At 41.7% G+C, this 14,844-nt stretch overlaps 1 protein-coding gene across 1 annotated transcript; it reads right to left on the bottom strand.

Moving 5' to 3' along the window:
- Nucleotides 1–2,863: 2,863 nt before the first annotated feature.
- On the bottom strand, nt 2,864–14,844 carry LOC106564030 (uncharacterized). The gene is made up of 3 exons (XM_014130000.3): nt 14,526–14,844; nt 7,678–7,880; nt 2,864–7,266 (listed from the first exon to the last, which is right to left on the bottom strand). The coding sequence occupies exons 2-3, from the start codon at nt 7,862–7,864 to the stop codon at nt 5,423–5,425; spliced, it is 2,031 nt and encodes a 676-aa protein (XP_013985475.2). The 5' UTR covers nt 7,865–7,880; nt 14,526–14,844; the 3' UTR covers nt 2,864–5,422.

Below are 14,844 nucleotides of genomic sequence, written 5' to 3'. Positions count from 1 at the left end.
TGGAAGATGTCGAGAAGCTGCAGGATGACTTTGCACTTGTCTGCCATGATGTTAAGCTGAATCTGCAGCAACTGAACCAGCTCGTGGTCTTGTAGCATCTCGTGGAGTTTCTCTACAGACTGTGGTGCACTTTGGCCACACACCTGTCAATGACACAGAATAAAAAAAGACAAACATAGGAAATATGACTATGAAATATGAAATGACACGGCATAATTACAATGATATGACAATGACTTAAGCAATTGTAGAATGCATGTAGATTTATATCATACCTGTATTTCCATCTCCATTTGCATTTATTTTACCTTTATTTAAATTAGGCAAGTCAGTTAAGAACAAATTCTTATTTAAAATGACGGCCTACCAAAAGGCAAAAGGCCTCCTGCGGGGACGGGGGATTAAAAATACAAATAAATTAAATACAAATATTGGACAAAACACACATCACAACAATAGAGACAACACTACACAAAGAGAGATCTAAGACAACAACACAGCATGGCAGCAACACATGACAACACAGCATGGACCCATTGTAGAGGCCAAACTGCTCGAAGTGGTACTGCACTGCTGAGAACCATGAGTTCCAGCGTGTTGCTCATGGATTGGGAGCCATAGTCGCTCTCTTCCGTCCTGCCAGTTTGTTGGTGAGGAAGGTAAGGTATCTTCTTTTGCGTGCCCCTGCCTGGTAAAACATCTGCGAAAAAAACTTAGGGAGTGCTTTCCACAAACATTCATGCTATCAGATTCATAATGTGAGCCATGCATGTTATGTGCAGGGAGTTGGGGAACAATGGCTGAAGTGCAGCTTTGTAGGCGTTCTTCATGTACACAGCATTGTCTGTGTCAAAGACAAAGACAAAGACGTCATCATTGGAGATATTGCAGTCTTGTAGACATTTCACCACCGCCATGGAAACTGTTGAATGTTTGCACTGCTCTAGAAACACTGTCTGCGAGGTAGCCAATAATTCTCCCCAGGTATCCTTTTCAAGTGGTGCCATGAGGATTTTAGTACACATCTTCCTTCAACATCTGGAGTTTCATCAAAGATGACTGCCACTGGCTTCCCTGCAAGATGTTGCTTGAGTTCTTCCTTCACTTTCAGGTAGACATCTCCCAAGTACTTTTGCTGTAGCTGGTGGTATCCAGGGATGGCACCTCCATTGATGACTTTCTCCTTCAGAAACTGCCTCATTGAGGGGTGATCACTTTTGGAAAGGGGCATGTTGCCTGCTGTGCAAGTGTGTAGCCAATTTTCACAAATCTGAAAAATAACAATTGCACCAATTAATTAGATAAAATATATCCACTCACTCACACACACCTCTCCATCAGGCTTGGGGCTTGCTATCAACACAAGATGCACCTCTCATTCCTACTCACATTCTCTCAAACAAAACTAATAGATTCAAAGCTGATCAATCGCTTTCAATTTGAGCATCGATTTTTGTTGTCTTCAAAATTATTGTGATTTTTTTCTGAAAGGATCGTAAGGGAGATGAAGAACAGAAAACGTAAAAATAGACTATTATGGTTGATATGTACTTTTAAAACGGTATTACCATTTTCTTTTTAAATCCAGAAAGATTGTGCTTTCGTCATACGTATATAGTTTAATACGGCAAAACTGACAAATTGCACTCAGCGCTTTGAGCAGCGCTCTCCATAGACAGACTGGGGAGAGCAGAGTGCCGACCACCCTACTAAAGCCAAGGTTAACGGAGTAAAAGTTTGAGTAGAACGCCACTCACCTTGATTCTTTCAGCGCTTGCCAGTCTTCCCTGCTACCACTTCAGCCTTGGTGATCTGCCGCTGCTGTGGGAACTGTTCTGACATTCTCACATACTTTGCTGATTCGAAGTGACTGTTGATTGTCGACCTTCTCTCGTGTTCCAGCACAACGTTGCACGGAGTGCAAAACAATTTTCCAACCACTTTCGTGTAAAACATTTGGAAAGTGTTTCGAACGGTCTTTTAGCTGTTATTTTTGTTGGCAAATGAGATTGATTTGGATGATTTTGTGAACGATCGCATTTTTCTCTCATGCCGTCAAAACTCAACAACGCGAGCCACTATAGACAATAGGCCATGTGCTTTTATTGAAACAAAAGACAGGCTAGTTCTTTAACGCCATATGCTCTAAAATTCATTCACTGTACATCATTCACAACGCTGTAGGCTACTTCAAAACAACACTGTACATAACTCAAGATCTAAGACTTGAAAAATTATCTTTTTTAAATTCACGTTGAGAAATGTGAAAGGAGGGTGAGCACAAATGTAGAATACTGGCATTATGGCTGCGTTTACACAGGCAGCCCAATTGAGTTTTTTTTCTCTCCATTCATTGCTCTTTTGACCAATCACATGACATTTTTTCACATCAGATCTTGGCTGCCTGTGTAAACTCAGCCTATGATCCTACATTGATTCAGTTTTTGATCTAACTTAATAAAATGAGCACCACTTTTTATTCATCACAAACATTCTCCGGTGTAGCCTCTTCTCTGGGAAGCTGAACAAGTAGAGCAGAGATTGTGTGTAAAGTAGATAATCCACTCTCCATTCGTCAAACATTCACCAGAGTAGCCTCTTATATTTAAGCAATAAGGCCAGAGGGGGTGTGGTATATGGCCAATATACCACGGCTAAGGGCTGGACTGCCTGGATAAGCCGTGGTATATTGGCCATATACCACAAACCCCCGAGGTGCCTAATTGCTATTATAAACTGGTTACCAACGTAATTAGAGAAGTAAAAAGACATGTTTTGTCATACTGTCTGATATACCAATGGCTGTCAGCTAATCAGTATTCAGGGGTCAAACCAGCCAGTTTATAATATTCCAACAATGCTGTAAGTGTATGGCATCTTTTATTCTTATGATTTATCATCACCATGATACAATAGACTTTTCATGGATAAAGACAATCTACCAACATCATCCACCTTTAATGAAGAAGAAGATTACAGTTTGTTTGCATTTATTATTTAATTAATGGATACTTTACAATATTCTAAACCAGGGGTTGGAACCAGTTCAGGAAACAGAAAAGAAAACTGGAATTTCAAGGAACAGAACCAGAACTGACAACGAAAGGGATCTATACTGTTCTGGAACAGAACAATATTCTAAAAAACACCAGTTCCATCCAGATCATGACATAAAATGTATTGTTATGTCAATACAAACTAGCCCTTCTACTGAGTTTAATCATGTATAAAAATATCCACAACAGAATTCTACTGGAGTCTATGGACTTATTTTGTATTCAGTAGAATAGCCCATAGTCATGGTCAAATGCAGTGCACTACAGAGGGAATAGTGCACCATTTGGGACATTCAGCCCCAGTATATCCTATATACAGACTCCGCCCCCAGTATATCCTATATACAGACTCCGCCCCCAGTATATCCTATATACAGACTCCGCCCCCAGTATATCCAATATGCAGACTCAGCCCCCAGTATATCCTATATGCAGACTCAGCCCCCAGTATATCCTATATGTAGACTCAGCCCCCAGTATATACTATATGTAGACTCAGCCCGCAGTATATACTATATGTAGACTCAGCCCCCAGTATATACTATATGTAGACTCAGCCCCCAGTATATAGACTCAGCCCCCAGTATACAGGCCTCTATAGACTATGCTACTGTTTTACATAGAAACGCGCCATTTTCACATATGATGATGTTGGGGTGGTGCTTGAGATGATGAACATGAAATTGTGAAATGTCCCTTTAACATGATACTGTGGTAGTTAGGGTTAGATACTGTTGTTTGTGTCATCTGTGCATTCAAAAGAATTTTTTAATTTTTTTAATCATTTTTGACCCACCAAACCGAGCTTCTTAACATCCGCTCGCTTAACCCAGAAGCCAACTGCACCAATGTGTTGGAGGAAACACCATTCAACTGACAACCGAAGTCAGCCTGCAAGTGCCCGGTCCGCCACAAGGAGTTGCTAGAGAACGATGAGCCAAGGAAAGCCCCCCACCCCCGCCAAACCCTCCCCTAACCCGGACTGCGCTGGGCCAATTGAGCGCCTCCCTATGGGACTCCTGGTCACGACCGGTAATGAGACAGCCTGGGATTGAGTAGTGACGCCGGAACACTGCGATGCAGTACCTTAGACCGCTGTGCCACTCGGGTGGCCAGACGTCAAGTTTTTACCATGACTAGACTAAGGTTTGTCAATGATCATGCTGTAATGATCATGCTATTTAATCAGCTTCTTGATATGACACCTGTCAGGTGGATGGATTATCTTGGCAAAGGAAAAATGCTCAATAACAGGGATGTAAACAAACTTGTGCACAAAATAAGCTTTTTTGTGCGAATGGAAAACATTGTTCAGTATATCGATCTCATGTAAAGGCTTTAGGCCCGGACTGGCAACCTGGTTTACAATGAGACATGTATAGTTAACGTAAAACCAATCAGGGTTTAGGTCTGGGCATAGCACTATTACAGCAACCACTATAGTTGTTAATGATCTTGTCTCGATCTCATGTAAATACGGATGATACTATTACGTTAAGGAATTACCCCGACTGCTGTCCTGGCTGTGACAAGGCTACAGATTTTACAGTTGTGCAGGAAAGCCCTTACTGATTTAAAACTCATACTTATTGTCTCAGTTGGATTACATCTTCCCTCACTCATCGGATGGTTTTATAAATCGAACGAGTCCCAGCATACAAAGACGGTGTGATTTAACGTTTAAAAAATAAATAAACATATGACTGAGCTTGTTAAGAAACTAAGATTTAAAGTGTTTTTGTATTTATTTACAGAAACTGGTCTAGTCTCTCTCTAGTCAGCAGGAATCTGTTCTCAATTATGGTGATACAATTTATATAAGAGCAGCTGCCTCTAAATGATAAGTTATCAAACCCGTTCACAGGGTTGGTTAACTCTAGACTCCATTGGTGTCTACAGAGTTCGGTAGATCAGCATTTGGTTTACTTGTGCCTTGTGTGTGTCAAATGATCTACAATGCACTTTAAAATTGGAGGAATTGGTGGCCCTAGGGTCTTTCAGACGATTGTCAGGGGACCTTGTTACTAAAGAACGAGTCTGTTTTTGTATGATTGTGTTTTGCTTTTCGTGTATTGTTGTGTATAACACCTTGTATATTGTGTTTATGAATGTTTAGTTGAATGTCTTTATTGTATATTAATGTGTATTGTGGTGCTATACAGGCCTCATCTGGAAAAGAGACCTTGGTCTCAGCATTGACACTTATAGTAGTAAAAGAAAATGTAGATAGCCCTAAATGGTGCTGCCCATGACCATGTTGTCACAGAAGATGCCATTGCAAGAATAGGTGTGAATTTCCATACCTACAGAGTTGCTTATGTATCCTCACTTCACCTTTATTTCACATCACGCTCCTCTCCCTCAACTTATTTCTCTTCTTGGACAATCACATTGAAAGCACAGACAGGCTTCCCTCCAATGGATAATCTCTCATGACTTTTTAGACTTCTTAGCTGAGTGAATCCCTCTCCACACCGAATGCAGTGGTAAGGCTTCTCTCCACTGTGTGATCTCTGGTGATTTTTTAGGTCTCCAGCAAAACGAAAATTATTTCCGCACAGTGAGCAGTGGTAAGGTTTCTCCCCTGTATGAATTCTCTGATGATCTCTAAGGCTTCCTGAATGATTGAAGCTCTTCCCACATGTGGTGCAGTGGTAAGGCTTCTCTCCACTATGTACTCTTTCATGTCTTTTAAGGTTTACTTTCTCACTGAAACTCCTCCCACATTGGGAGCAGAGGAAAGGTTTCTCTCCAGTGTGTACTCTTTGATGATTCTTAAGATTACTTGAGGAACTGAAACTCTTTCCACATTGAGGACAGGGGTAACGACCACGATCAGGCAGTCTTGATCTATCTGGGTCAACTACACCACTATTGTCCTCTTCAACTTCTCTTATTTCATTCTCATCAATTTTCTTCTCATCCCCCTCCTCTTTGACAATCACATTGAAAGTACAGTCACCATCCTCCTCTTTGACAATCAGATTGAAAGTAGAGGGAGGCGTCTCTCCAATATGTATTTTCTGGTGGCTTTTAAGACTTTTAAGTTGAGGGAATCCCTCCCCACACCGAGAGCAGTGGTAAGGCTTCTCTCCACAGTGTGATCTCTGATGATTCTTTAAGTTTCCAGCAAAACAAAAACTATTTCCGCACAGAGAGCAATGGTAAGGCTTCTCCCCTGTATGTATTCTCTGATGTTTCTTAAGGTTTCCTGGCTGACTAAAACTCTTCCGACAAAGAGAGCAGTGATAAGGCTTCTCCCCTGTATGTACTCTTTGATGTTCCTTAAGACTTCCAGAACGATTGAAGGTTTTCCCACACTGGGTGCAGTGGTAAGGCTTCTCCCCACTATGCACCTTCTCATGTCTCGTGAGGTTGAATTTTTCACGGAAACTCTTCCCACATGTGGCACAGTGAAATGGTTTCTCTCGAGTGTGTACTCTTTGATGATTCTTTAGATTACCTGAGGAACGGAAACTCTTCCCACACTGATGGCAGGGGAAACGACAACGACCAGGTAGTCTTGATGTATCTGGGTCAACTACACCACTAGTTTCCTGCTCTTCCTTAACTTCTCTCTTTACCTTCTCATCAATTTCCTTTTCATCCTCCTCCTCTTTGACAATCACATTGAAAGTACTGGCAGGCTTCTCTCCACTGTGCGATCTCTGATGAGTCTTCAGGTCTCCTGCTCGACTGAAACGCTTCCCACAAAGAGAGCAGTGGTGAGGCTTCTCTCCACTGTGCGATCTCTGATGAGTCTTCAGGTCTCCTGCTCGACTGAAACACTTCCCACAAAGAGAGCAGTGGTGAGGCTTCTCTCCAGTGTGTACTCTTTGATGATTCTTTAGATTACCTGAGGAACTGAAACTCTTTCCACATTGAGGACAGGGGTAACGACCACGAAGTCTTGATGTATCTGGGTGAACTACACCACTAGTTTCCTTCTCTTCCTCAACTTCTCTCTTTTCCTTCTCATCCTCCTCCTCTTTGACAATCACATTGAGAGTACAGTCACCCTCCTCCTCTTTGACAATCACATTGAAAGTACAGGCAGGCTTCTTTCCACTGTGTGATTTCTGATGAGTCTTCAGGTCTCCTGCTCGACTGAAACACTTTCCACATTGAGGACAGGGGTAACTCCCACAACCAGGTAGTCTTGATGCTGTGGAACTGGGCTTGTTGACTGAGTCTGGGTTGGGGCTCTCTCCTGTAAGAATATTAACAGATATAGAGTAAGAAACAGAGGAACAAAGTATTTTAGCTTAATGCAGGAATCAACATTAATTAGGATTAACACTGTATTGAAAGAAATATTTTGCAAGGGGCTTGTTGCGTTGCACATAGATAATGCTGCCATTGTCAAATTACAATGCATTGCGCAATGGTCGGTAGCCATTTTCTGGGGGCACTTGCCTTCCCTCTTACACATACAGAAGCCCGAGGGTTATACTACAAAGCAGAATCAATGAGTTAGCCAGCTAACTTGCCTAAATATTCTGAATTAACATTTTATTCAACAACCAAAAACATGTTTACATTTCTTAATGAACCAGAAAATCAATAGTTATTTTGGGTTGTTCAACTCTCTGAACAAAAGAGGATCTTAGCCTGAATTTACCTGAGTCAGAGTCCCTGTCCTCTCTCTCTTCCTCCTCATTGATTTCTCTCTCCTCGCCCTCCTCCTTGACAATCACATTGAGTTCCACTGTTTGATTGCAGTCACCCAGCTTCACTGACAGCAACTCTGGACCCCGCTGTGAGCTTCTCTGGGCTGGAACACCACAACCAGAACCTGGTTCAGACATGGTAGGCTGGGTAGATCTAAAAAAGAGGAGACCGACTTAGATTATGGTATAGCTCCAGAAAAGACAACACAAATGTATCTAAGCTAGCTAACCACACATCCCGTAGGAACCCCTTTCCCCCTAAAAAAATAGAAGATAGACACCAACAGCCAGTCAGATTAGACTACAAATAAAAAAAAAACTCTGGCTGTTGAGCACAAGCATATTCAGTTGATATTCATATTACTAATATCTAATTACCACCCCATCCTCAGTAGCCTATTCAAACAGGCAACACAAGCACTTTGTGTTAGAATTGGGGGCAATTCCAAGGTAAGAGTGATGCTGAGACAGAGTTGTCACTTTAAAAATGTATGAAAAACCAACGAATGCAAAGTTAAACAAACCATACAACTCTATGCACGCCACTATGGCCTATTCATTGCCTTACCTCCCTTATCCTACCTCATTTGCACACACTGTATATAGACTTTCTATTGTATTATTGACTGTATGTTTGTTTATTCCATGTGTAACTGTGTTGTTGTTTGTGTTGCACTGCTTTGCTTTATCTTGGCCAGGTCGCAGTTGTACAGTCGTAGCCAAAAGTTTTGACAATGACACAAATATTAATTTTCACAAAGTCTGCTGCCTCAGTTTATATGATGGCAATTTGCATATACTCCAGAATGTTATGAAGAGTGATCAGATGAATTGCCATGCAAATGAACTGAATCCCCCAAAAACATTTCCACTGCATTTCAGCCCTGCCACAAAAGGACCAGCTGACATGTCAGTGATTCTCTTGTTAACACAGGTATGAGTGTTGACGAGGACAATGCTGGAGATCACTCTGTCATGCTGATTGAGTTCGAACAACAGACTGGAAGCTTCAAAAGGAGGGTGGTGCTTGGAATCATTGTTCTTCCTCTGTCAACCATGGTTACCTGCAAGGAAACACGTGCCATCATCATTGCTTTGCACAAAAAGGGCTCACAGGCAAGGATATTGCTGCCAGTAAGATTGCACCTAAATCAACCATTTATCGGATCATCAAGAACTTCAAGGAGAGCGGTTCTATTGTTGTGAAGAAGGCCTCAGGGAGCCCAAGAAAGTCCAGCAAGCGCCAGGACCGTCTCCTAAAGTTGATTCATCTGCAGGATCGGGGCACCACCAGTACAGAGCTTGCTCAGGAATGGCAGCAGGCAGGTGTGAGTGCATCTGCACGCACAGTGAGGCGAAGACTTTTGGAGGATGGCCTGGTGTCAAGAAGGGCAGCAAAGAAGCCACTTATCTCCTGGAAAAACATCAGGGACAGACTGATATTCTGCAAAAGGTTCTGGGATTGGACTGCTGAGGACTGGGGTAAAGTCATTTTCTCTGATGAATCCCCTTTCCGATTGTTTGGGGCATCTGGAAAAAAGCTTGTCCGGAGAAGACAAGGTGAGCGCTACCATCAGTCCTGTGTCATGCCAACAGTAAAGCATCCTGAGATCATTCATGTGTGGGGTTGCTTCTCAGCCATGGCTGTGTTCTTAGGCAAAACTATGACTTTGACCACTACAGGCAGCTGGTGCATGAGATAACGCAGGCATTCTGTGGCCTCTCAATGTGGGGTTGCTTCTCAGCCATGGCTGTGTTCTTAGGCAAAACTATGACTTTGACCACTACAGGCAGCTGGTGCATGACTTTGATCAAGACTTTGATCGTCCAGATCTCTCCGAACACATTGACAAGTTGCAGAGGAACACATTGACAAGTTGCAAAGTTGCAGAGTTTCTGCAACTTGTCAATGTGTTCGGAGAGATCTGGACGATCAAAGTCTTGGTGCAGCCGCTCCTTTATCTCTAGCACCTCCTTTGAGAGGCCACATAATGCCTGCGTTATCTCATGCACCAGCTGCCTGTAGTGGTCAAAGTCATAGTTTTGCCTAAGAACACAGCCATGAATAAAGAATGGTACCAACACATCCTCCGAGAGAAACTTCTCCCAACCATCCAGGAACAGTTTGGTGACGAACAATGCCTTTTCCAGCATGATGGAGCACCTTGCCATAAGGCAAAAGTGATAACCAAGTGGCTCGGGGGACAAAACATCGATATTTTGGGTCCATGGCCAGGAAACTCCCCAGACCTTAATCCCACTGAGAACTTGTGGTCAATCCTCAAGAGGCGGGTGGACAAACAAAAACCAACAAATAAAAGCCTTTGACACTTATGAAATGCTCGTAATTATACTTCAGTATTCCATAGTAACATCTGACAAAAATATCTAAAGACACTGAAGCAGCAAACTTTGTGGAAATTAATATTTGTGTCATTCTCAAAACTTTTGGCCAAGACTGTAAATGAGAACTTGTTCTCAACTGGCCTACCTGGTTAAATAAAGGTTAAATAAATAACAAATTTAAAAAAATCCACAAGGACTATTTCCACTGAACATTCTACAACGTTTGATAACAATGACAGCACAAACCGTTAAACTGTTATTAAACTTTATATCTGCACTGTTCTTCAAGTAAATGTGTTTTTGTATCATTTTCAACATCAGCAAGACAAAAAGGCGCTGACAGTGTACTACAGGAAATGGTGTGGCTGAGCATGCCCCCATTCACATCGACGGGTCTGTAGTGGAGCGGGTCGAGAGCTTGAAGTTCCTCGGTGTTCCACATCACTAAGGAACTATCATGGTCCAAACACACCGACCGCAAGGCACTTCAGAGGGTAGTGTGTATGGCCCCAGTAAATCACTGGGGCCGAGCTCCCTGCCATCCAGGACCTCTATACCAGGCGGCGTCAGAGGAAGGCCCTAAAAATGGTCAAAGACCTCATCTACCCAAGTAATCTCTGGTACTACACAGCCAGTGGTACCAGAGTACCAAGTTTGGCACCAAAAGGCTCTGGAACAGCTTCTATCCCAAAGGCATTAGACAGCTGAACAGCTTCTACCCCCAAGGCATTACACAGCTGAACAGCTTCTACCCCCAAGCCATTAGACTGCTGAACAGTTCATCAAATGGCAACCTGGGCTATTTGCATTGACCCCCTTTTTTGTTGCACTGACTCTTGCACCCTCACACATACTACACAAAACACTTTCACACTCTGTACATACAGTACCAGTCAAAAGTTTGGACACACCTACTCATTCAAGGGTTTTTCTTTATTTGTACTATTTTCTACATTGTAGAATGATAGTGAAGACATCAAAACTATGAAATAACTCATATGGAATCATGTAGTAACCAAACATGTATTTTATATTTGAGATTCTTCAAAGTAATTGCCTTGCTCAGGGGCAGAACGACAGATTTTTACCTTGTCAGCTCGGGGATTCGATCCAGCAACTTGGGCTCGTAAGTAAGCATTTCACTGTAAAAGTCTACACCGGTGACAAAACATCTGATTTGATATAAAATTGTCAACGGAAGAAAATGGTTAAAAAAAAAAAATATATATAATTCTAAATAAAATCAGTGACTCAAGTGTTAACCTGTCTTTAATGACGTTCAGTTCTCTTCACGGAACTTCTTTATTCCATGAAGAGAATAATGTTGTTTTCTTTTAGAGTCACTGTGAAACAATCATTAGTCCCCTTCTCTCGTTTCCGTTATCAAACTAATGATCTTCAGCTGTAACAAGTTAGTAATCTGCTTCCATAGTCAGAGCTAGCGATATATTCCAGCTCATGAATTTCCAGAAAAGCTGTATTTGCATAAGCTATGCTATCTGCTACTCCGGCTACTTCTTATCGTTGCCAAGAAATTGCAGAGCGCCAAATTCAAACTACATAAATATCAATATTCACGAAAATATAAGTGTAATACATCAAAATAAAGCTTAACTTCTTGTTAATCCAGCCGCAGTGTCAGATTTCAAAAAGGCTTTATGGCGAAAGCATACCATGCGATTATCTGAGGACAGCGCCCAGCATACAAACACATGAAAATAATTTTCAACCAGGCAGGTGGCGACACAAGTCAGAAATAATGATATAATAAATGCCTTACCTTTGAAGATCTTCTTCTGTTGGCACTCCAAAATGTCCCAAAAACATCACAAATGGTTATTTTGTTCGATAATGTCCTTCTTTATATCCCCAAAAATTTCCATTTATTTGGCGCGTTTGATTCAGAAATACACCGGTTCCAACTCTCCCTACATAACTACAAAGTATCTAATAAGTTACCTGTAAACTTGGTCCAAACATTTCAAACAAGGTTCCTAATCCAACCTAAGGTATCCTAAAACGTAAATAATCGATACAATTTAAATGGGATAAACTGTTTCCAATACCGGATAAAAACAACGTGAAGCGTGTTCCAGTTCACGCGCACCAAAAGACTAAAGCCCTTCAGAGTGACACCTACAAAGAACAGCCCTACTTCTTCATTTCATTTCTCAACATTAACAATTTCTATAGACTGTTGACATCTAGTGGAAGCCATAGGAACTGCAACCAGGTTCCTATTAAATAGGGATTCCCATAGAAACCCATGGAAAACACAGTGACCTCAATTTTATTTCCCTGGATGGTTTGTCCTCGGGGTTTAGCCTGCCAAATCAGTTTTGTTATACTCACAGACATTATTTTAGCAGTTTTAGAAACTTCAGAGTGTTTTCTATCCAAATCTACCAACTATATGCATATCCTAGCTTCTGGGCCTGAGTAACAGGCAGTTTACTTTGTGCACGCTTTTCATCCGGACGTGAAAATACTGCCCCCTATCCCTAAGAAGCTGATTGGCCACTCTAAGGGCCGCAAAATGAGCAGCGACGCTCCTGGGGGTGTAAACTCAGTGGACTTGGAAACTAGAAGTGCTCCTGGGTAATGGACCTTTTACTGCAGCACAATGTACAGAAGGCTGAAGTACATACACAAACAACACTATTGAACATTTAGCATTTAAAAAATAAACAAATAAATCACATAATATCTTATAGAAATACTTGTTACCAAACAAAGAATAATTACAAGGATAAAATACATGGATAATTCTGCACATTTTTGCACTAATTATTAATTTACAAAGAGAGGAAGTGGAAGAGAGGCCCAGCTAGGGTGCACATCTGTATCCATCCAGCAGGTGGTGTTTTCTTTCAATTGTTTAGCCAAGTAATGGGTTTTTGTATGGAAGTCAATGAGAGTGAGTCGAATTTGGTCAACAAAAAAAGTATTATTTGCGACAAGGTTTATTTGATCGAATAGAAGTTTTGTAATGTTTAAGTCGTTACGAGTGTACTGATATAAGTAGGACACTATACTGGAGTTGTCCCGAGATGGCTATGCATATTCATAGTTAGTAGCATACAATCTCTCCAATGAATACAGGCGGTTGACGTCAACAACCCTCATCAAATACTTTTAAAAAGGATTACAATAATGAGATGTATCCACCAATTCAAAGAAAGGATAGGCGGGAGCTAGACAGCCCACCGTGCAGCTTTGTGGACAACCACTCCCATTATCAGGGTGGAGAGACGTGCATCTTGTCAGTTCATCTATAATGTTTGGTATACATAACGGGACTCTTATTCTGGAGGATTCCAAAAGATCCATGATCCAGAAGTACTTCGTTATTCTTGCCTGCTTCATAGCTGTATCATTATGATGAAAAACCAAATTTTGCTTATTATGTCGACATTAATTCTAAATTTGTTTGAAAATATTATGGAAAAAGGGTTATGCCTTGATTACACCAACAGCGTTATTGCGAAAAATGGTACACAGCATCATCTGGAAATGTGTGGAACAAAGGTTCAACATTCAGCATCTACTTGACAAAAATGGTAGCAGATGTTCAATAAATTCAACATAATCACCAAACAGAACGCACTGCCTCTGCAAATCAATGCTACAAGGCAAATGCCGGACCCGTTGGAAAGGAATATACTTTTATTTATATTTTTATTCAACCTTTAACTAAGCAAGCCAGTTGAGAAATTCTTATTTACCTTAACGATGCTTGGGCGGCAGCGTAGCCTAGTGGTTAGAGCGTTGGACTAGTAACCGAAAGGTTGCTGACAAGGTAAACAATCTGTCGTTCTGCCCCTGAACAAGGCAGTTAACCCACTGTTCCTAGGCCGTCATTGAAAATAAGAATTTGTTCTTAACTGACTTGCCTAGTTAAATAAATAGAAAAAGTTGTCCATTTGTGCGCCGCCCTGTGGGACTCCCGTTCACGGCCGGTTGTAATACAGCCTGGAATCTACCCAGGGTCTGTAGTGACGCCTTTAGCACCGAGATGCAGTGCCTTAGACCGCGCCACTCGGGAGTACCAAAACGCAATAATACTATCGGTATGATGGAGGCATTAGCTGTACGCATAAACCTGTAGCCGGGTAGCTTAGCTAATTTGGCTAGCTACCTAGATAGCTAAACCAAATATTTTGTAACAAACGGCTAGCTAATTCCTCGGTACAGTCATTTTACTCACAATGCGACGACAGCTGGCCAACTATGAAATAAAAGTCACACTTCAATCGTTAGCATGTTAGCTAGCTAGCTACACACACGGGTCGGACGGGAGATGTGTAGCTGGCTAACTGGCTAACGGCTAGCTAGCTGGGATAACAACAAAGCCAGGCCGCGGCAACCACTGCCGTTTCATCATTGAATATGTTGGTTTACAGACCGTGCTACAAGCATAATTTTAAAATGTTAGAAATTAGCAATAGGTTACCTGGAACTGATTTCTAGTAGCTAAATGTTTGGCTGAAATAATTTGATGAAATGTTGAGGTCTCGTAGAGCAAGCGGGAAAAATGTATCCACTTTCCGAGTGCGTCTGGTCTGGATTATGAGATGGGGCAGGAAGTGTTCGTGAGCGTCGTATCAGCATAGTCATTGTGCATGTTTTACTGGCCTCTCTTGTTCAATTCTATACTTAGGATATTATACTGAGGATATTATACAGAATTAACTCAACCAGACTCGAAGGTAAACTTCAACATGTCTTTACTCCGTCACTGTCGGTGTAACAAGCCCCACATTCCTGTGGTG

This window comes from Salmo salar, chromosome 12, assembly GCF_965601325.2.
Source record: "Salmo salar chromosome 12, fSalSal1, whole genome shotgun sequence".
Taxonomy (NCBI): Eukaryota; Metazoa; Chordata; class Actinopteri; order Salmoniformes; family Salmonidae; genus Salmo; species Salmo salar.
This window is presented reverse-complemented; position numbering and strand designations above follow the sequence as displayed.

Excerpts from the sequence above, each read along its gene's own strand:
- LOC106564030 (XM_014130000.3), bottom strand. The coding sequence starts at position 7,864 with ATGTCTGAACCAGGTTCTGGTTGTGGTGTTCCAGCCCAGAGAAGCTCA. Across the intron at positions 7,267-7,677 it reads GGACAGGGACTCTGACTCAG|GAGAGAGCCCCAACCCAGAC; the intron begins GTAAATTCAGGC and ends ATATTCTTACAG.